Source organism: Malurus melanocephalus, unplaced genomic scaffold, assembly GCF_030028575.1.
Source record: "Malurus melanocephalus ecotype Western Australia unplaced genomic scaffold, MMel_1.1 scaffold_2, whole genome shotgun sequence".
Taxonomy (NCBI): Eukaryota; Metazoa; Chordata; class Aves; order Passeriformes; family Maluridae; genus Malurus; species Malurus melanocephalus.
The window spans coordinates 5,455,280-5,479,486 of NW_026623234.1; the positions used below are offsets into that span (position 1 = coordinate 5,455,280).

The 24,207-nt window shown below is 40.3% G+C and overlaps 1 protein-coding gene across 1 annotated transcript; it reads right to left on the reverse strand.

Moving 5' to 3' along the window:
• Positions 1–23,186, reverse strand: PLA2G4F (phospholipase A2 group IVF). Its single transcript, XM_057365962.1, has 20 exons — positions 22,859–23,186; positions 18,551–18,623; positions 17,879–18,015; positions 16,506–16,634; positions 15,054–15,094; positions 14,432–14,474; positions 13,198–13,264; positions 12,725–12,894; positions 11,491–11,604; positions 10,951–10,988; positions 9,877–10,012; positions 9,003–9,139; positions 7,728–7,950; positions 7,082–7,196; positions 5,794–5,931; positions 5,228–5,335; positions 4,145–4,339; positions 3,697–3,863; positions 2,694–2,880; positions 1–1,486 (listed from the first exon to the last, which is right to left on the reverse strand). The coding sequence occupies exons 1-20, from the start codon at positions 22,967–22,969 to the stop codon at positions 1,257–1,259; spliced, it is 2,559 nt and encodes an 852-aa protein (XP_057221945.1). The 5' UTR covers positions 22,970–23,186; the 3' UTR covers positions 1–1,256.
• Positions 23,187–24,207: the final 1,021 nt, after the last annotated feature.

Sequence of the window (24,207 nt, forward strand, 5' to 3'; positions counted from 1 at the left end):
TGAGCAAAACTAACATTTATTAAAATAGAAACACATAAAAAATGTATTAAGAATCATACCCATCTATAAGCCCTTACATCAGTTAGGCTTCAGTTTTAAACACAGAACTGGTACATTCAGCCCAATGTAAAAGCCATAAAAGTGAACAGTGGTTTTTTGCCACTGTTCTGCATTACGTATTTTCCAACTGCATAATTCAGTACTTTTTTCTGGGCTTTTTGCAAAGTGAGRTGAATTCCATCCCACAGCACAGCAGCATCTGACATTATTTTATTCATTCACATTYATAAGGTGTGCCTACCTTGACTTTTGACATTTCTAAAATACATAGACACACAAATTCCTTCAACAAAGGTCTGAGTGAATTACAAACTGGAGTGTAAGGGAAAAAATATCTAATTCAAACCCTTCAAATGAGCCTTCCCTCCTCTTACACAGAAAGAGAAAGATGAGACAGCATTTTCAGCACAGTTTCATCATCTCATGATGATCAGACTGTAGGAAGAAGCAAAACAATCCCACAATATGCTTTTATCGTTAAATATAAAAAGAGAACATTTATTTCCTCAAAACCAATTTTTTTACCAAAATAAGGTACTCAATATTGAATTTCTGGGTGACTAAAAGTCATTAAAATCTTTGAGAAGAGGAGGATGTAAAAGTCACAAAGATCTTTGAAAGCATGAATGGCAAAAATGGAAAGCTGGTAATGACCGTTCAGTCTTGAAAGGAAATGGGCATCAGCCAGTAGCAAGTTGAAAGCAAAAGGAGATATTTCCTCTCTCAGTGTGCAGTTTTTATCTGTGGAGTTCTTTACAAGATGATGTAAATTGTAAAAGTTCATGAAGGGAGGTTCAAAAGCAAGAGAGAAAAGTACAGAGGGAATTTGTTTCCCCAAACACCCAGCACCTTTGACATAAAGAGGTGCATTACTCAGTGCAGTCTGGAACATTATTCTCCAAATGCTTGGACAGTTTGAATAGAGCTCCCAAATCATCTGGAATCAGCCACTGTGATTTGAGATCCTGAGYTGGGTAATTCCTTCCTCTTCCCCACACAAGGAAGCAAAGTCCATGTTGTACTGTACATCCCTTGAGTTTGCATCAGAGAACAAAATTGGAATGAGTTTCCAGTGCCAGGAGTGCCAATCCCTGCCCAATATGAGGGTTTCCAGCTCTTCACTTTCAGTATTCTGTCTTGAGCCTCATGGCTTTTGTACACTGCAGCCTCTCTGTATCCTCACACTTGGAAGTTGCTCATGTGTTGGACTTATTGATGACTTTCTTCAACCTCCTCCTTTGCAGAGCCAAGTTCAGGGTTTTGAGAAGAGCGTCCTTGTTGTTTAAAACATTGTAGCGATTCACTTTCACTAACCTGCTGAAATCATGTGGCTCAAATGTGAAATTTAGCGTACGGTAAGGGGAATCTTTTGACTCAATAACAAAGTCACCAAAGGATTTCTCTTCTTCTGACTTACGCTCAACTCCTGCAGGAAGAAAGAAAAAAAAATAATCACAAAAACCCCTCCACTGTGSTAGACCCATTTTAGTTGAATTCTGGTAGGAGGTATCACAGATAGTTCTGTTGAACCTCAACCTTTTCCTCAACGCTCTTCCTCAGAGATTTCAGTTCTTTCCAAAATATTGGGAAGCTGAAGTATTATTACCCTTTCTATTTCTATTAAGCTCCAAAATAAAGTATTAAAATACATTTTYATTRTGATAAATTGCYRAGTTCATCTGTGATTATTATGCTCAAAAGAGGGAATATAAAGCTCAATTCCTCCTGGAAGTGCTGCTCTGCACTAAAATGAAAGACACACYTTGAGTTCAACTGGCCCTAGGAGCACCTTGCCACTTAAATTTGAATACCAATCTTGAAAGATGAACACTAAAGAAGTTTACTACAAACACTTTTGCTTGTTGCTGCTATAGAAATACCAGTCTTGAGCCATAATCAAGCCTATCACATTGAAACTCTTCATTATCAATGAGGAAACRCAGCCATGACCTGGCAATCATTATAGCATTGACACAGAAAACATTAACAGCGTGCTTCACATCCCCCTGCACCAGTCCTCCATGTTCTTTTCYACATATTCCAAAGGTTTCATTCAGGATGCCGTTTCCTCCCCACATGGGAGAAAAAGGACATTGATTTTTGCCTGTCTCTTCTTAAAGGTCCCAGTGTTCCTGCCTGATGGACTGAGGGGCCCTTCAAGTCTGTTTAAATCACCTTAAATGAAGCAAGGATTATGTATCACTTGATCTCACACTACAAGGGCACAGGCCACTTAACACCTAACACTGAGTTACACAATCTCACACACRGATTGGTCCCAACACTTTGCTGCTTGGGAATAAATAAACAAATCAACTTCCTATTTAATCTGATTAATAGTCCTTTCCTGTATATGAAGCACAAATAGGAGTAATAGAATCTGGTATCAGGGCAAAAAGGTTCAGAAAGAACCAAAATTTAGCCTAATTTTGATTCTTTCAGCCTTTGGATTTTATTTCTTTTTGTGCACCTCTTCTCTCATCCTGGTCTTCAAAAAACTGGTTCTGCCTTAAATGTAAGTATCATTCAATAATCACTGAGTAATATTAAGAAGAATGAAAAGAGGAACACAAATCTCCATCAGCACACTGAAAGGATTCTCAGAAGAGCTCTTTAAGATGCAGATTGCTTACCTGGTGCTTTGTATTTCTGGAAGGTGTCATTCACCAGYGGGAAATGGAGTACAATTGGAGCCTTTGGATTATTATCATCCACAAACATGTAACACTCTTTTGGGTTCTTTTCATCTTCCTTGCTAAATTTGATTTTTGGAAAAGGAATTTCCCTCTCCTCACAGTATTTCTGAGTCAGTTCTAAAACCTATTATCAAAAAATAAAAATAATTTCAATACAGTAGAAACAATACCTTTTAGATCATCTAACTACAAYCCACAAAAGAAAATAACTTGTTTTTATGAAGAAAACCACCAATAGCCATTTTTCCTTTAGGAGCATATATCCAAGTAACAATTATCTTATATGCCAAAAAAAAAGTCTCATTTTACCTAACAACCTATTTAGGCTTCTGAAAAATTTTGAATCTTCTTACAGTGGTCAACTTTATATTTACTCATGACCTTCACAGGAAAAAGCACAGCACAGTAACTTTTCATATGAAGACCAAGCAAGAGAGGCTCAGCCTGGAGAAGAGAAGGCACTGGGGAGACCTGAGAACACCTTCCAGTGCTAAAGGAGGCTTATGAGAGCTGGAGAGGGATTTTTCACAAGGGCATGTAGTGACAGTTCAGGGGGAAATGGCCTTAAGCTGAAGGAGGGYAGGTTYAGAGTGGGTATTTGGAGGAAATGCTTCAYTGTGAGGGTGGAGAGGCACTGGCACAGGCTGCCCAGAGAAGTTTGGACTCCACATCCCTGGCAGTGTTCAAGGCCASGCTGGATGGGGCTCTGAGYAAACTGGGCTAGTGGAAAGTGTCCCTGCCCATGGCAGGAGGGCAGGAGAGATGATCCCTGATGTCTCTCCCAGCCCAAAATCTTCTATGATTTCATGGAAGACGKAAGGATTTATTTTAATTCCTTTGTCCATCAGTGTTCGTATTCAACACCAACTGACCTGCTGTTATTGCAAATATGATTTTGTGCCTTCATGCTCATGTAATAATGCTCAGCTGCTTCTCTCACCTCAAATGGAGCTTCCCAGGAAAAATTGAACGACAAGATAACATCCACATCCCTCTCWGGCTCAAGTACCAGGGGAAAGGGAGAGTTGATAGAAAAGCCACCATCCACTAAATACAAGCTGTCATCCATGGGTGTCAGCTGGTTGGGAAACGCATCCAGGTGGGTACCTGAAAGACACCCCAAGTAACACAAGTAACTACATTGATTCTTTACACACCTGTTGGCAGAAGAAATAAACAAAGCTGATATTAGTGTCATAAAAAGAAAAAAGGCATTCCAACRTGCACCTTCATCAGAGATTGACTTGTGAAGTCTGATGATTAGATACAGCAGAATAAATGTAGGGGATCAAATGTTTTGCTGTGGTGTAAGAAGAGGGATATTCCCTGGAATAAAATCAAATATTAGCACCTTATATAATATCCCACATACATACAGACTCATTTACCTCTCCAAGCGACGAATTTCTTGAYGTTAACATAATCTTTATGAAGATACAATCCCTTCATGAAGTTGAAGGTTTCTCCACATGTGACCCGGGACTTGAAGAAATCCTGGAAAATTTGTAACAAGGGGCCCCCAGGTGTGACCAAGCGAGTCTTCAGTCGTGCTGGGTCTCGGAAATGGAAYCTTCGGCAGTCGTCTGCAGAAGTCACAGAAGGATGCAAAACATACACAAAATGCCAGTTCCAACATTTTAATCTGACCTTTCTCTACAATATTTAACCAGTTTTCCTAAGGCTGAATTTGCCCACTAATAAGGGTATTGTAATGAATTTTGAATGAGTTGCATATTCCATAGGTGGATGATATTTGGCCCGTTTAACGGGAAGAGYGTTACTCATGAAGCAATGCCCATATTAATTTCAAACCCACACAAAGAAACTCTTGTAACCAAGGGACAAGCACTTCTGTCACATAAGACAGCATCAGTCAACCACACATAGTAGCATTTATTACACAAAAAGAGTGGTGTGTGGTGGGGGAACAAGGCTGGAAAGGCAGAGGGAAAAAAAACCTCTCTTCTTCCACCAGTTACACTAAAGCCTTAACCACGTACATGAACAAGCCCCAGCCTCTAAAATATTTCCTTTTCACTGCAATGAACAAATGGATGCATAAACATAAACAATATTACCAAAAGCAGACCATGGGGGAAACTGGAAGCCTATTTTAAAACCTCCTGYTTAGCAATCCAGCTTCTACCCTTCCCCTTCTCATGATTACGACTCCTGCACTTTAATACGTGTTTAAGACAGCTCCCCAAACCAGCTGAAATTTATAGTCAAAGTCAGATACAAGTTTTTTTTAAAATAAGGAAGAGGAAGTGTACTAAAGAAACATAATATCTCTCCTCACTGTAAGTGTGATCAAAGGGAATAGCATATGATATAAGAGAGATCTGTCCCAATCCACCCTTTATGCAAATCTTGAAAAGTACATACAGCACATTTTTGCATCATATTATTTATGATCCTTACAAAATTAGCAATCTTTTGAAAAATCCAACTATTTTCATTGGTGTTCTTACCTACAACTTCGATAACATCTTTGAAAGAATCCAGAAAGCTCAGTCCTATACCAACCACCTTCAGGCAGATATCATCCAAGCTTGCAGCAAAGGCACTGCCCCACATTCCTGCAGGAGAAATGTGGAAGAATTTGACACTCAAAAGGTTTTTCATGGTGTAACCAAAGGCCATTTTTCATGGGAGAGGGCTGTCATTTTACCCCTAYTATTCTAACAAGTGATGTTTGAATTAAAACCTTGGAGTCAATCACATGAAAAATTATGATGTTAAAATATAATGCAGAATTTTTTCCAAGAGAAAAGCATAGAAAAGACAGCAAGAGAAGAGGAAGACAGGAGACACTTTGACAGGCAGCTGTAATGGAGTCACCTTGCAGACTCAGGACAGCAGACTGTAACACTGCAAACCAACACCTAAAACTCTGGAGAAAAGTTTGACATATTTCACTTCTTCAAGTCTTTTTGGAAGGGAAAAAGGCATAGACTTAGGTTCATAGGTCCCAAAAGCAGCAAAGTTCCTTTTCATCTCCTTAAATGATGATTTAAACATTATCATAAGATCATACCTTGTAGAAAACAAATCCTGGGCTCTGGATGTTTCTGGACAAGCCGTCCCATGAAGAACTCACTGTCAAAATCCTCTGTTCGAACAAAAGCTCCATATTTGCGAAATCCAACTTCATAGGGAGTGAACTCACACCATTCTAAGAACAAGCCAACAGGATATTTACTCATCTCAGAGTAAACAGGAGTGAAAACATTTTTCTGTTCACACAAGGGAGACAGAAGGGACTCTCCTTCCACTTGTCACATCCCCTGGAATTCCCTGCCCCTCTTCTCTAGCCTCTGTCTACATATAAGTAACAAAAACTCTTGGGAAAGCTTTCATTCCATCTTGCTCCACCTTGACTTTTTTACTCTGGAAATAACCTGCCTGTTTTATTTTTACTTTAAACCATTTTGATTTCTCCCTTTTCCATCCAAAGTGGAAGATACTTCATTTTTCTCAGTGTTTCTTTGCACTACACACCATCTCCCAGAAACTACTGCAGAACTGACTTGAAAACTTAATTGACTCACGGTGTCAGATTTCATTGTCTTCTTATCAAAGTGTCCCCTTGTGCTTGAAAGATTTTCACAAAGAGTTGAAAGATCCCCAGAAGGATCATGTAGTCCAACTCCTGGCCCTGCACAGATTATCCTAAAACCACAGCATGTGTCTGCAAGCGTTATATCCAAATGCTTCTYGAACTTTACACACACACTGCTCCAGAATAAAACAAACAAACAATCCCATAGCAGTACACAGATGGACAGAAGCATTTGTGTTCCTGTCTCACTCATCTATCCCCACCTGTTGCAGMGTTTTTAAAGTTTCAATGAAGGACTGGCCTTCATATTTTTACTGTAAGACCTCAGGCTACTAAAACCTACAATTTTCATGACACACACTACAAGGTGGCCAATCCATTAGTTWACATGAATCTTACACAAATTTTATGTCTGAGACTACAGAAGAAAGCAKTCACCTAACTACCAAGGACTCCAATTCTCTGACTCAGACACAGACACATGTATTATAAGAATCTTCTCAGCTCCTAAAAATTTCAGGCAGTTTCTAGAAGACATGTGGAGTGGCCAACAGTGCTGAATCTMATTTCTCCATTTTAGCCACAATGAAGGCATTTGCTATCAGAATGACAACACTGTCAATCAGTATCCTATTGCCTCCCACACTGCCAATTGCTGCTTGAGCCATATTTCCTGTTATCAGCTGCTCACTATCCAAGGAACWGGACAGATGAAAGGAAGTCAGGGATTTCAGCAAACAAAAATAAATKTCCATGTTCATACCTGCAAAGTCACCACTGCTCATATTGGGTCTCACATTGACAGCTGCATAGATRGGATAAGGGTTTTGGGCCCATTTCACTGCTTCTTGCTGATCAGACAGCTTGGATGGATCTTCCTGGTCACAAGCAAGGAAGGAGGAGAGCACTTCAGTCAGGCAAAGTTCCGTACCCATACTTCAAATACTTGGCATTTCTGATTAAAGTACTACTAATTCAAAGCCCAGTTTCCTTCCACTGTCCAAGCACATCCTTAGATTTGGACAAAATATTTTTTCAGCTGCATATTATAAATAACATTAGACATTCTAAAACTAGTTATCCCTCTGATTTTCAATCTCACTTACATAGAAAATRCTTCACAGCAACTCCTTTCTGCAAAACCAACATCATTCTCCTGCCCAGTACAAAAACTATTTATTTAATAACAGTCATTCCAAATAAACACAGCATTTTTCCATAACACTGATCCATATGATTTAAAAGCACTTTATTACAGAAGATACTATGTTTATTCCACAGCAACACCTATATCAAAACAGCTCACAAAGGTGGAGGGTCATTGGTTTCTTGACTGTAAACACATGGATGGGTAGAGTTCCCACTTGAAAGACAAACAGCAGTAAACATCCAAACATGAACTCTTTTACCTTCTGTTGTAGGAAGTATTCCACAATAAGGCCCCACAAATCCGTAAAGGAAACYTTCCGTCCACTGATCTCCATCGCATTCAGCTCCTGGAAATAGTACTTGAGGCGTTCTGGGGAAAATGCCCCTGCTTTGCTGCTGGACACAGCATCCTGAGCTCTTCTGATGGCATCTTGAAGGTCTTTCTGTGACCAGGCAGGGTCTTGGTACAGTGTCGATAAACACCTGAAAATGCTTTTATTAGTGTCATTGGTAATGAAGACCCTCATGGTTATATTGAGTGCTGCAGAACTGGAGAAGTCTGGCTAATCAAAGAGTAAAGAATCCATAAACATGGGATCTCTGAACTCTAAAATGTGCTGGAAACCCTGACACCTACAGGACATCTTTATCCTGATTGCTAACCTGCCTTCCAAGGATATTCYAAGCACCACATGCTAGCACCATGATGCAGTCCCTAAACATATGCTAACATTTGATAGAACGGAACAGAACAGCCACGATGGGCTGGCTGGCAGCAAGGGGCAGGATGCAGCAACAGAAGCCAAAGCCTTCACCAGAACACCGGTCTGRTGAAAGGAGAAGGTAGTTTGGACCTTTGACTACCCAGACAGATGCCTACATTTGTGCAGAAGTGTTTCTGAATCAAAAAAAGGCCAGAGAAATAGGTACAGAGGAGKCAATTCAACACACAAAGCTTTGGAAGGAAGGATTATACTGTCAGGTTGCACAACTCCTCTATGAAATCCTTTCACAAAARCAAGGGATGACTTCATCATAAACTCCAAGAACTGAGCAACTGAAACATTCTAGCCAYATCTAATACTTCAGCACATTGCTCCAGTCCACCAAAGGGCAAGACAGTGCCACGCCTCTCTTTAGCCACGTATGCCATTTTGGAAAGTGATGCCACAGTGGCCTGCATGGACATGTTTCCAGTGACTTGCACCACCTCAGTTATCTTCTTGGCAAGAGCTGGGGAATGAGGAAGGTTTTTAAGCCAGTGTAACACACAGCAGTTTTATCCATGTAATGTGTTCTAATATTCTGTTGTCAGACTTGCTCAAGCAGAAGATTCATAAATTTAGCAGTGGCTGCGTGGGTTGGACATGATCCTCAATCTCTTGGACTTTTCAGGATCCCCATCAGAACTCACAGGTGAAAACTGGTAAAATACWTGGCTTGCAGTCTGCCTACAGACAGCACAAATGTCATTTTGCATCCACGCTACCATCTTCACTTGTAAATTTCTGTAATCAGCAGTGCATGTTGCTTACCAAGTGGAGCCCGAGATCCCACAGAGATACATGGCAGCATCCAGAAGGCCCAGCTGCTGCAGCCCAGCCAGGCTGCCATAGAACGATGTCAGTGCTCTCATCCCACCTCCAGACCCCAAAACAGCCACGACTGGAACCTGCAGACAGCAAACTCAGGGGTCACAATCACAGARTTCTGATTGCCAATAAATTACAGAATTAATCCCGTCTCAATCTCATTTGAATGAAAAATACAGATAAAAACCTCTATTTCTATTTACACTCTAAGTARTTTCAGGTTTGATTTCAAGCAGAAMTTTTCTYTGTTTTGTAATTGAAATACACTTTTTACTATAAATCATAGCAGGGTCGTGTTAGGGACAGTCACTCACTGAAATTATTATGTATATTATCACACATTTACTTTCTTACAATAGACATATAAGAGGCAATTATTCTTATAACAGTAGCAAGGTATCTTGCTATGAGCAAATACCAGTGAGCAAGGTATCAGGCTATGTAGATGTAAGCATTCTCAAATAAGCAATTAAGAATCTATTTCTGTAGTGTGAGTTTCATTTTAACCATTCTGAAACAGACTTCCCCTTCACAATTCCACGCCCAAAGCCCAAGATACAAGAGTTCAACTAAAGAAAGTATGTACGTTCTGAAATTTCAATGTTTTGTGTTCCAAAACACACATGCCCCTCTCAAAATTTGAGAAATATAACAACATTTGAGATTTCAGAATGGAAACATGCCAGGGATCTATCTCACACCATGGTGAAAGTAAACCATGTTTTCAGTTGGTTGCAGGCAAAGAATCTTACACTGCCCAATTATCAACCAAGCATAAAGGATTTTAGCAATGTCACCACAGCACTGTGCTCAGTACCTCATCTTTWGGAGGGGATTCTTTTAACTGAAGAGCCTTCCTCAGTGCCTCAGAAACCACTTTCTTCCTTTTGTCCAAAAATTCTCTCTCCTCTTTGCAGAGATCAAAACCCAGTCGTATATCAAGATCCCAAGTGCTGAAATAGAAGACAAAACCCCACAACATTTTAGAGGATTTGTTATTAACATGGAAAATATTGTGAAAATGTTTTGTGAACACACTGTCTAGGACCTGATCTGAGCTGGATCAAACTCTAAKGTGAAATTTTCATGCATACACCAGCTATTCTGTACCACAGATTATGAAATAAAAAATTAAACTTCTCCATACTGCATTTCTCCTTTAATGTTTAAATTCAAAGCTTCTGTCAAACAGTATTCAGATTTAACTTCAGGAATTTAACAAAGGAAGAAAAATTCCTAGTAGGTGAAGAAGATCATATGAGGAGCAACTGACATCACTGTACCAACATGAACATGAAATGAGGGGAAGGATTTTAAATCAGAAGTTTCTGAACTTAAGAGGCAGAAGGGGGCAACTGAATACCAACTAACTTTCCATGAGTTTGTAAAAGGGGAGCAAGATCTTCAGTTTTTGACTGTGCTTAATTGACCCCATCAACTTACTAGACAACTGCTCTGTTTTCCATTATTCTTTCCTTTTTAGTTCTTYCTTGCACCCTTCATCTATTCATAGTTCAAGCTCTTCACACATGAACATGTCCTTTCCTACCTGCCAGTATCTCACTGCACATATTCTGTGAAATATCTGTGCCTAACCAAACYACTCAATACTTACACCACCAGCTATTTTACACTTAAGTATCAGAAGCACAACATTTGTATTTGTACAGATCTCAGCAGGATTAACACCAGTCCCATAGATAATAACTGCAAAGCGAAGAGTCACAGCCTTCAGAACAAAAACCATCAAAGATATTTTTGTTTAATGTATCCCAAGGGATCARTGGAGAGAACAGACCTCCCCAGAACAGAAAGGAGAGTCATTCAGCTCCTTTACTATGAGAACAAAGCCCTTTGCTGATTTTCAAAGGACTTTGGTGTTCCCACTCACCTCACTTCAGTTTTCAAACTCATATCCAAACTTTTTCCCTGTGGAAAGAGAGAACACATCTTGCAATTGACAGCAATTTCACAGGTGGAGCTACAAAATAAAGGCTATGACAACAGGGTCACCATATACTATCCAAAACCGCACCCTCACCCATAAAATTACATCTCTGGAACACCATCCCTGCACCTAATATACAGATTTTTAATAGTCTCCATGGGAAGCAAAAACATACTCACAGGACAGTGTGAAGGAAATTACTTCTAAAAGTGTCTTGCTTTTTCCCTTCTCTGGTATTTTTCTTTCACACCCTGACTTTTTGCTTTGAAAAAGTGATGAAAWTTATACTTTGTTGTGCAAGACCCARCYGTGAAAGCATTTTTGGAAGAACTGCACTGAGTAATCTCATTACTTCATTCTAAGACATCCAAGAAAACAGCACTCCTGAGAATCACAGGTTGCCCAACCTTCCAAACACCTAAAGGCAATGGAGGGAAAGGTCAGCTCATGCATGTTAAAGCAAGTGCAAAATACTGACATTACCTCTCCCAAAGAAACAATTCTATCAACTTTTTCTCCAATAGGAAGGGAATTAACTGGCACAGTCCCCAGTCCCAGAACTGTAGTATGTTTTTCAATATCAGGGTTCACTCCATCCTGTTAAAAAACAAAATGTTATTTGAGATTCACAGAAAAAGAGTTAAAGGTACRACTTTTATACATCAAAACAACCATACAGCAAACAATTCTTAATAGCACTCTAGCTAAATCTTTCCCAAAAGTCCAAGGCTTTTCAAGAGCATCCTGCTTTCTGTTTGACAGATCTTTGCCAGGGACAGATCTTTTTTTCATTCAAGTAGTTTCTTTGTTGTTGTTCGGGTTGGTTTAGTTTTAGGGTGGGTTTATTTGTTTGTTGTTTTGGGTTTTTTTAATATACCTGTGTGCCACAAGAGAAAGATCTTCAAGTATAAAATTCCCCCTACAAATAGTGGTGTTCTGRCATGTGTCAGAAAACTCACAAGCAAACTTGCATTCTGCTTTCAAAGCAGAATTTGGCAAGGATACCAAAAAGATGAAAAACTTTAGGGATACATAAAAAAAACCACCACAAAATAGAAAAAAAGGAAAAGCCTTAGGGACAAGGGGAAGAATGTAATTAAAAAAAAAAAAAAAACCTAATCAACTTCAAAAGCAGAGCAAATTAAAGTTTGCCAGGAAATGTCTGAGTTTTTTTGCATGCAGCAAAGGGGCAAGCTCTGTTAATACAGAGCTATTCACCCACATCCTTTTTTGTGTCCTCTTCTTCACAGCTGCCTCTAGAGCAGCCRAGGTCACCACTGGCAATCACACTGCCCAACTGCTCATGGGGATAAAAAACATCATGGAATCAAGAGTTTCCTTGCTCTCATTTTTGGAAAAGGAATATTCAGTCACTACAYGGGTACCTGGAGAAACTGCAAAGTAATAGACAAACCTAAATACAAGTTTCTAATAAAAAAGGTTTCTTATAAAATATCTCAAAAGATGAAAGCAAAGATATCTTCATGCAGCAAGCATGCTTTGTGCAGATTTTTTTTAGTCCTTGAGTTTGAACAGATGTCAAATTTTTGGGGAGCATATACTTTTAAGGTAACTTCACCTCATTATGCAATGTCAAAGATTCAGTGCACAGGCTGACATTTTTAAATCATTTTTTTAAAAATGGTAATGTGTAAAAAACAACAATAGAGGAAAAACTTATCTCTTGTAACTCTGTGGAATCAGCATGGATGCTTACCTGTAGGACAGATATGGTTTGCTCCAGCTCCACTTGCAGTTCTGGACCTATTTCTTTATCCACGTGAAAGACAAAGGAGGTTTCATAATCCTTCTCATTTTCTGGTGTCCAAGGAATAGACAACTGCTTTTGATAYGCCCCTGGGACAGACACCTTGACCTCGCAGCATCCTGTGCATCAGAAAAAGAAGTTTGGACCACAGGAGCTGTTTCAATAAATGTTGAAAATCATGTACTTATTAAGTGCAGCTGAGGCTATGAAAACATAAGCAAAAACTCTGTTGTGTGGTACCCAGCAGAAAATACCCTATATTATTAATTTTTAAAAATAAAAGCAAAATTGACATAAAAAGTAAATTTTTATGTCAGTTAATTAAAAGGCATTGTACAGACAGAGAAACAAGTCTCCTCTTTCTCTTAAGGAACAAACATGTTGAAGAGTAGTGATGACTTAAGCTCTTCAGGCAGCCCTACCTTGCTGTTTCTCTTTTGTGTTTTCCTCTTTCTTGACAGTGCCCTGCAGAGACAAGCAAGGATGAACCTGGGAAAAAGAGAAACCAGCTCTGGTTACACAATTTTTCATTCACTTCTTTGTTGAAGTTTAATTCACCTACTATCTCAGCTGCAAGCTGTCAAAAAAACCATCAAGTCATATTTTGTTAGTTCAAGCGAAGAACAAGTTGTGTTTCAGTAGGACAGGATTTTTTGCTCCTGTTTCAAAATAAAAAAACACCCTTTCTATTCCAGGTGTGGAGGTTTTATTTACAACCAATACTYCATAGTTACAAGTCATCAACACCTGGGGGTTTTCACCCTTTTTTAATGTATATATGAGTATCTATTCAGAACCTGTTTAGATCCAAGCAAGCACTTCATTAATTTYTGTTCCAGCTTGTCTATGTCCTCATGAAATTTAGTCTCTCACACCATTCAGCCATCAGCTTGCCCTCTAGGCCAGTAGATGAGATACTTAATCAGCTACAAGTGCCCTAAAAGATAAGAAACTACTCGACAGCTCCAATAAGACTGATTTGCTAAGGGAAATTGCCACAAAAGCTTCCTTGCTATGAAATAGTTTTCAGGACTCTGCTGTTAAATGCCACCAATTCTTTCAGGGGAAAAAAAAAATTTAAACTCTAAATTTTTACCATTATCCTTTTTTCTTTATAAAAAACTGGACTCCATCACCTTTTCTTTTGAGGGAGAAAAGAGGGATTAACACCTGTATTTTTAATGGACAATAAACTGGTTTTCTTAGATTGATTAAMCCAAGAGAACAGGAAGCCATCACCTGCTCACTAATGGCACTCATGAAAATTTAGAAATAATATGTGTTAAAAAAAGAAGAGGGACTCTCCCTGGCTGGCATCTAGGCTAGAAAATAGTACAATCTTCAAGACTCACTTACCTCCTAAAGACATTTTTTTAAATTTTTATAGCAGCCTTAATGGGAAAAAAAATACAAACCAAACAAAAATCTCAAAAAATGTACCTTTCTGTAAGTTGGGATCAAATTTAAAAATTGGGAAAGATTTTTAAATCAGAAAATAAAAAAAAAAAATAAAAAAAAAAAATAAAAGAGGCAGATCCCGGAGACAGTAGGAGCTATTTGGAAGCAGGACTGCAACGTTCAACAATTCTTCTTTCTACTGAAAATTTATCTTCAGSAGTAAATCACAACACATGATTCTGACTTCCATGTACTCACCACAAGGACTCCGTTGGTCAATACCTGTGTCGGGGCATCTGAGCTGTGAAACCAAGAGATTTATTTTTAGTGATGATTTGTTTTAATTTTGCTTCATCCTACTTTGCAACTCAAATAGTGGGGCAAAAAGGTCCCCATTGTGGGAGATCCAGGCAAACACCAAGTATGTATTTCCCTTCACAAAATAATGGGAGCTGGGAAAAACTGAAGAAAAATCCTCATCTGCAAATATAAGCATGTGCTGTAAGATCTTCCCATCTTAGTTATTTTGATAACCTTGAGAAGAGCTGAGCTACACAAACTATCAGATACATAAAGTACTCATTTGTGTATTTTGCAAGAATAACTGTCAACGTTTTCCACCAGTAAATAACTAATCCATAAAGTGTTCATTCCTTCCCATGAAGTCCAGCAAAATTTTATTTCTATTTTGGTACCCTAAAAATATTGGTGACTGGAGCACTAAGGATATTTGTGGTCAAGCATTAGTGRATCAACTCAAACACCACAGAGAACTACAGAGCATCAGCCTTTTTATGGGCAAGACTGTCCTACACAGAATAATCAAGTGACAACGTATCTGCAGGGCACAAGTTCATTCAGCTCTTCAGGAAGGACTCACCATTTCTCCAAGTAAAACTCTACATCCAGCTCTTCATTAGCCTTTGAAAATAAAAGTCAGACATTGGTTACTCTTGATCCTGCATATATAATTATGAGACATCTTTCCAAGAGATTAAGCTTTCCTCTTGCTACAGTTATAGTAATGTACTGTTAAAATAACTGGGTTTGTTCCTTTTATAAAGGTTCCAGTTAAACTTTGAAATGGTTAAATTTAGCCTTTAAATATTCCTCCTGTCTTGGACATACCCTACATGACCAGACACATCTACATTTGAAGACACAAGCACACAGAAGTGAGAGTTGGCCCCAGATCCATCACTCTGCTAATGAGACAAAAAAACTCCTCTGGCTCAGGTGCCACAGCAGCATCATCTCTGCAAACAGCTTCTACATGAGGCTTTGGGCTTCCTCCCTCCCATTTCCCATCTCTTATTTCAGCAGCTTGCACTCTCAACTCTTTGCTGGTTTCATCCCCTACAGATATTGTTCCAGCCAGTCTTTTCTCCTCCTGTAAAATAAGTGTCTGATACCAGACATAACACAKCTTTAAAACAACAAAGTAGAAGCAAATTTGGGTAATTTTGCTCGCTGAATTTGAARTTTCCCATCCCTGTGGATCAGGGTGACTTAAGTGTTCAGCAAATGGGCAGAGTTAGCGGGAACAGGGGAGTTACTAAGCCTTTTCTCATGATCATAAATCTTTTGGAGTGCCTGTGGCACTGCCCAGCAACTCCCTGTGAGCTGCACCCCAGTTAGTCTGCTCCTGGCCACACCAACAGCACTGAAGGCCAATTTCTCAAGAAAATACATCATTAGCTCACCTTTACTCCAGACCTATTGTAGCAATGCGTTTGTGGCATTACAAAATAGACCAGAGTGGTGATGTGGCTTTACCCACGTAAAAAAGGCTGTCCTGTGAATCCACAAACAGCTGCACAGGGCTTGAGAGAGCTGATGKGCACCASTGTCATCCACATRAAACAGAGATTAAATGTACTGAATSTAATCCAGAGAAAGTAAGCTTCTCTCAGGCTTTTAGCTTAGTARACATAGAGGTAATCTTTGCAGCAATAAACTTCTTTTTTTGCAAACTGATGATGACAAGCTAAATAAAACAGTCTGCAGTCCCCTCAAATGCCTTTCATTTTAAAACCAGTTTATGCTCCTCTAAGTTATGTGAAAAATTAATTCCCTTTAAAGATGTTTTAACATCTTCTGAGAGACAGCAKTAATTCTAAATTTTATTTAGCTGGGGCATCCCAAGGACTATGGGAAGCACACACAAAGTTACTAGAGAACCTGGAAACATCTCAGTTGTCAGTAAAACCATTTGTGCTGYCATCACCAACTGATTCATTTTCCCCATCTGGCTCCTCCAGCACAAACAAATCAAGCAGCAGATGCTGCCAGATGTGCACAGGGATGAGCTGCAGCCCAGGCAGGCACTGACCTCGGGGTTCAGCCTGAAGGTGCGCAGCAGAGGCTGGCCGGGCTTCATGCCCCCCACATCAAAGACGATGGAGGTGAGCTCATCACTGACCAGGACATCCTTGTCATAGAGAGTCAGCTCCAGGATGTTCTAAAAGCAAGCAGAAAACAGCAGCCTAAGATGAAAGAGCAGAATCACTTCGATAAACTTGAGTAGTTGCATACAATAGACACTTTGTGCATTCATCAGCACCCTTCCCCCTTCCAATCCCGATGAAAATTCAGGATTTTCAGCAGGGCTTGCAGCACAGTTAAGCAAAGAATGCTCCTTCCTGGCTGACACCATTTAGCTGAAGCATTTTGTCAGCTTCCCAGCAGAGGGAGGCCCCAGCTGAACTCGTGGCAACACCATCCACCAGCTTCAGCACAGATTTGCCCAAGGAAGCAATACCAATTTCCACTYTTTCAGGATGGTGCAGTCCAGGACCAATCACTTCCTGCTCAGCACTGTCTCAGAGCTGGTAAATTCAAGAGCAAGTAGCTAAAATAGACACAATGAGGACATACAGCACCCTAAAAACAGCCTTGCAGCAACGAGTTCCCAAGGAGACAAGGCTGAACCTAGAATTGTGCTGACAGTCTCCAGAACTAACAGACTGAGGCCTCAGGAGCTCACACACTCTAGATTTTAGCTTTCCATTTTCCTATTATTCGAGTACCATTCCACATCTGTCACCAACCACTGTGGAAAGGCACTCCAGTGAAGGGGATAGTTTCTTGTCGACAGGCACCTTATCCCAAAGCTTGAGTGCTTAGGATATTATTCAAAGCAAGAGTGCCACACTAAAACTGATCTTTTAAAGAACAGTTTCCTTCCCCCTACYATTAGTGTCTACTTGGAGAATGAAYRCTGGWCACTTTTTAAATACTGTATTAAGTCCTACACAGACAGCAAATGTACCGTCTCTATAAGAGTCTGAATTTTGGTTTTCTGGATCATAGAAACTGATGGCAAAACTAGACTAAATGAACTAAAAGGCAGTGAGTAGAAATTCAGCTCCTGTGAAAGAAGCAGACATCAAACAGAAACCTGCTTGATCAAGGAATTTCCTTCAACTCCACCAGGTCGTGCCATAACTTCTCTTTCCTGAGTTGCATCAGAAGGATGTTTATGGAAAATTCCAGCTGCAATTTACATGAGAGTGCAGTTAAGCAGAGCAGTTTGCATTGCTGGACATGCAGAGCAGAGCTTTTTGCACCACTAAAGACTGCTGACACCTTACAAGAAGCACAGGTTTTGAGGGTAATAAAGAACCCCKGGTTTTGAATGAAGGATGAAAAGCAAGCCAGTTTGCAAATACAGGTGGTACAACCAGCTCCAAAGAGGGTTCTTACCTTGACAGCACTATGGATTCGRTACTGGAAAGTTTCATTCCATTCTGGGTTCTCAGAGTTGTCAACAACCTGAGTTCGGGAGACTCGGGGAGATGCCGTGGGCAGCTTTAGTTCCACGTAGCAGTCTGCCTTGGACACTAGAGTGACAATGAGAGAGATGCCAGAAAACTTTATTCAAACATACTCCTTCCCATGAGCTCCACATTTTCTAAGTCTCACTGTATCACAGAAAAGTGCAAATATGAGGCTGGACTTCTGAAGCAAAAGCCATTAATGAAAAYAAATATTTGGAAGCTGGAGTTGAAGATTTCTACTTCCAGGCTCAAGCAGACTGTTCAGCAGGAGCAAGAGTGAAACTTGCCATGASCAGGGGGCTGAATCCAGAGAAAGGAACACAGAATGGGCCACAGTAGAACAGGTAAAAGAGCACGGAAGCAAAACATTACCAGGGCTTGATCTTGCTCTGCAAAGTAAGAACAGCTGCAGCTGCCTAATCTGCAGCTTGGCCTCATGTAAAGCTTTCAAAATATATATAATATAGTATACTTTATATTATATACTTAAATGCTTTACATGAGAAACTTTTGTTGAGACATAAAGGCAATGCAGTATGTGTAGGTAAGAGGCTCCCTTAACAATGCTGTTTTCACAGCACCTTGATTAAATACTTACACACATCCGTACCCTTGATGTTTCTGGCTCGGAGGACTTTTACTGTGAGGTTGTAGTAARGGTGCTTTTCCCACTGAAAAGAGAGAAACAAGCTCAGCATTTAGCTCAGTTGCAGTGCCTGTTCTGTGTGTTAGACCAGAGAAATGTATCAGAGCAGCAGCCCAAAGTAAGCTGTTAACAAATCAGTCTGGGAACACATGCAGCACTTTTAACATTCTGGAGGATGACTAAAGGAGTCTAGAAGGAAACTCAATTCCCTTTCAGCAAAACAATGAGTGATGTCTTAGGGCAAGTCCTCATGGACTTCAGAAAGCAAGTCTTTAGGGATTCCTCCAATTATAGATCAGTTTTTAATTGCTTTGTTAGTRCATTCTTGCTGAGGGATAAACAGATGCTAAAACTGCTCAAATAAATTCATGACAGCCAGCTTAAGAGTTCTGGCCAAGGGCACGTGAATGTTTGAGTAAAAGCAGACATGGCAAGAATCTTAACAGCAGGGTGTAAAGACATAGAAGGCATAGGCTGTTTACAATGAGGGAAAAAAAAGCCAAAACACTTTCTCAACAAAATACTTCATGGCAGTTTGAGTAAGAAATTCACTTTCATTTTGGACTGTTATTGGTATCAGCACTCTAAGTGTGCATGTCACTTTACCAGCATAGATAAAAATGTAATCCTTACTCTTGAAAGCTTCTGGGAGACTATTTTTGGAAAGTAATATTAGTATCTAAATGCCAGGATGTGAAGTGGAAAAAAGAGGTCTGACCAAATCCGAGAATATGAAGAAGTGGAGGAGGGCAGGAGACAAGAGAGAACAGCTTGAGGTGATTTAGTACAGACACTGCACAGAAGTAATTGTGTAAGGCTCAGGAACAGAATGGGTTTCTGCCTCATTTTTGTCAGTTGTGACAACACAATCCTGGCCATCTAAGAACTTTTTCTATTCTTAAGTGACAGTTTTAAAATGCTTTTCACAAATGGTTATTTCTTCACATTCATAATTTTCAGCATGGTTGGCTTGGGACCGGAGTTTCATTTTAGATTTGCTAAGTACTCATTTACTATTGAATTCAACAGGATCTTCACTTACAGAAAAACCACTGCAGACTGACACATGAGGCACTGGAAGAGGTTGCCCAAGAAGCTGTGAATGCCCAGTTCCTGGAAGYGTGCAAGGCCAGGCTGGATGGAACTCTAAGAAACCTGGTCTAGTGGAAGGTGTCCCTTCCCAGGGCACAGGGGGTGTAACCAGGTGACTTTTAAGGCCCCTTCCAACTCAAAGTATTCTTTAATTCTATGATACTTGAAATATTATATAAAAGGGCAGGCCCAACATATCACTAATTGGGATCTCACAGAAAACAGTGAACCCTCAACTGTTACACTCTCCTTGAACGTTCCTTATCTGATAAATGGAATTACACTGTGCTCGTTAAGCAGTCACGTGCTTGGTGAGTTTTCCTTATTTTTCATCTCTTGGAGATACTTGCCAGCTTTTGCAAAACAGGGTTTGAACAACATACTAAAGACAAGGCATACACAATATAATGAACATTTTTGCACTAAGCAAGTACCTACCATCCACCCTGACCAACAAGCAAAGAGCAAAAACTACACGAGTCTCCTAAGATACTGCACATACAGATACCGAACTAAATTTGTGCAAATAAACTTCAGTTATACAATTACTAATCTTAAAGGACACTTATTTGCAGCACTGACATGTTGAAGACAGTCATTCCTCTATTGCTTTCTGTGAACAAGACTTGCCTTCACATGGAATTTCRCCATGAGTTCTACCCTTCAGATGCYRGTTTGTTTCCTCTTTAAACCTTTTCCAGCCACGTCCCTTTTATTCAATCCCTGACAAGTTTCTCAGGCAAAGCCTGACTTCCTTTCTAACTCATCAAGTTRGGGAATGGATTACAGGGAGAAATTCAAGATTCTGTATGTTATTCTCACCAACTTCCTAAAGTTGTTGCAACACTTCCATTCGTTGTGACATGAAGCTACATAATCACACCCCCATGGCTGTGAAAGCAACCTTCATTCACATAGCCTGGCTATCACCTGGAAATCAGACACTATCAGCAGAGGAAGCAAAGAACACCATGAAGACAGCCAATCCTACCTTCATTGCACACCATCTGTCAATAATGTCTACATGTTCAAAAGGAAGTCTTTTCCAAAGGTCTCTAAGATGCTTGATTTCCAGACAGTCGTTACACAACTGATGGTTTCCACACCCATTATATTATATTTTAAGACATATAACTCAACAGAACTTTCACTTTTCCCAAGCCTGTGTGATCAATTATGCCAGAACCTTCTCATGTGCCTTTTATGCTTATCTTTTATCAAAGGCACAGCAAGGTCACAGCATGTTGCTTGCAGAGTAACAAAGCATGGGAGTACCAGATGTGCTCTGTCTGAATGATCAGGGGAAAGGCAGGCAAGAAATCCTTATGGGAAACGGGAAACAATGATGACAGCTCTGCCTGTACCWGTRTACATGACAGCACACCACTCTATGTGACTGATGCAAGCAGCTAACGTCTGCTTTGCATTTGCAAGATTTTTCAGAATCACTGCTTTTCCAGAGCTCAGGAGTGTACCTGAAGCAAAAACAAAAAAAAAAAAAGAAAAGCCCCCTTTAAATCCTAAAAAAAGGAACAAGGCTCAATTTTCACATACTTAACCTTGCAAACAGCTGTCYGTACACCTTCCATCTAAACTGAAGATGCTGATGCAGCTGGAAGCCACTGTAAAACAAGACATCCCAGCTACAGGACCCAGTAGCCTTTACTCTCATGAAATCCAGGATGATTGCCTTTACACAGTGGGATCTCAGTGCTGGGATCCACTCCACAGCCCTCAGTGCCTGCAGAGGACTCACCATAAGCCTGCCAGATTCATTACAAAAATGTTGTCTTATTATAGCAAATAAAAATGTAGCTTCTAAGACATAATTTGTGTTCACAGATGCTGGGAACATCAGGAAGCCCAAAGAAGTGTCTGGTTTACCAATGGAACACTTTCTCCCCATCTTGTTCCTGCTCCCAAAGAAGAACTGCTGCCTGTCATTGCCCTCTTTGTGAGCAGTGTCACAAATTTGCTTTTAAACCCCAAAGCAAAGCCCTGGCTTTCCTGGGCACCCCTTGCACTGTCCCCTCTCCCTCAGGAGAATAATTCTGCAGGTGTGAAAGGAGCCTCACAGACCCAGATTTACAGTCAGCCAGGAGATGGGCAATGCCAGCAGCTCAGTCACAGTGGCAAACACTGTGTTCACTCCCAGTCCATTGTTGTTTGCCTTTGGGAGTGAAACCAAGGCTAAACTCTGGAAAATTAAAAAGATTTGGTCATACTAAATTCACCTGCAAAGCCAAAAGAGTCCTCTTCTGCTCCACCTCTTGCTCAGTTATCATTTAGTCAATGCAAAATCTCTCCCTACAGCCAGCAAAATTTGGCTATGTTATTTTTTTATTTATTATTTAAGTAGCTAGCACCTGAGTGAATATATTTTAATGATTTACAGGTGAAAGGAGGCTAACACTGGCCTCTTCTACCCAAGTACTAAACAATAACATTCAAAAGTCAGCAAGATTATTTTTATCACCTGGCAAGCAGAAGTACAGAAAGGTATACAAGCAGTAAATTGTCTTGGGACATTTAATGGTGACTGCAACTTTAAGTTGTATATTGAGGGGTTGGCATGACAGGACACAGCAAGGATGATCAGCTCATAGATCAGATCTCCAGCCAAAGGCTCCTTCACAAAATTGAAAATTGAAGTTATTGGCCTGACCATCTTACACAATGAAATTATTTCACTCCAATTAAAGGTCAAACACACCAAAACCACTTTATCTGTTGTGGTTGCACAGCTATCATTAGTCTTGGTCTACTTGAGATCATAAATCCCWGTAAAATAAGATAGCAGAAAAGAAGACAACTGTAATCAAGGATATTTTGAAAGAAAACACATAAGCATGATTTTGTCTCAACTGATGAAAAATACAGTATTCTGGACTCTCCCCCCAAAAAGTATTTGGTATTAGGTTAATTCTGCCCCCCAAAACCGAAGGAAATACAGACCTACTCTGCATTTCCTCACACAGACCCAAAATTTAATAAAAGCCTGAAATCCCATTAATATTATCCTTAGGGAATGAAAATTTGGATAACAATAAACTTTTTAATTCCTGTGGAAGTGCAGGACTGGTTTTCCACACRTGCAGCACCAGGAAGTCGCTCGCGAGCACATCAGCTGAGGAATGGCATCTCAAGGAGCCCCACGGTTTGTCTTACCCGCCAGTGATAGAACCCCGTCTCCTTCCTCTCCTTCCTTTGGAAAAGCACAGCTGCCAGAAAAGGCAGCACTCGGGGTGGAAATGGGCCCCGCAGCACCTCATGGAACATGGGAAAAACGTCCTGTGGTCTGTGCAGAAAATCTGACAGGGAAACCCAGAGAAGGAGRAGAGTCTGCACTGCCGGGGTGCTGAGCGCTGTTTGCTCCGGGCTCTTCTGGAGTTTCRCGCAGGACTGGGCCACGCTCCAGCTGGGAGAAGCGGAGGTGTGGCCCGCACTTGCCAAACGAGACAGCTCGAAACCTCGCTGGCAGGTTTTTCCAATGTTGCTACAAGATAAAGGAAGCAAAGCAGCATCAGGCAGGGAAGCCTAGGCAGGAGGAAGCACTGCTTTGTGATCCCACTGCAACATCAAAATCCCCAGTCCAGGTTTTCTTGGAAAGTTCCGGCAACCTCAAATACAACTGTGGCCATTTGAAACACTTGTCAGAGCTTCAGCACAACTTACCAGTATTTTTAAACAGAAAGGATTCCCCCTCTTACAAGCCTGAAGTAAAGCCAAATTTGTCACCCACCATAGCTGTTCAGAGCTGTTTCGGAGAGGCAGAGGGGAAACACGGTATTTTGGTCTGCCATAAGATGCGTCAGGGAATATCAATTCCCCACCACTTGTTCTCTCTCACTACGAGTGGCCTGCACAATTCTCCCCTATTTCCTCATTTCCATATAGTACAGTCCTGATTCTTACACTAAAAGTTCTCAAAAAACTGTACAAGASACAGGGTAGATATTTTAGGAGTCTATCATGCCTTAAAAAAAATTATTTAGTGAAGGAAAGAGCTTACTGAAAATGAGTAGCTTATTAACAGCTGTTGACAGTCTTGCTGCAGTTTTTCATCAAAGAGCTGAAATTTATGAACTGGAATTGCAGCCCAAGTGCCAAACTTTAGTGTTACAACAAGTAAACTGTCAGAAAATGTATAAAAACCAGTAATGCAGCATGTCACTAGCTCCACTCAAGCATGAGAATGTGACACATTCTCAGCAAGGTCCCATTCATTAATCATTTCCTGTCATTAGTGTAAGTCACCAGACTAGAATTCGAGAAAATTAATAAAAGCATAAGCACTGACATTTTGCACACRAACAAGTCAGCACTAGGTGGTGAATTCACAGCATGAAGAGTCAACACAGGCTCAAAGCAAAYGTAACTCCATGGTGAAACAGCCAGTGGCTGCTGTAAAGCTCTCRTGTGCTACTAAATGGCATGGCAGACACTGGGCTGAAAAAGCCATTTCTCTGCTTTTCTACTCACCACTGCACTGGAAGGGAAGGAATGYAGCTCCACTC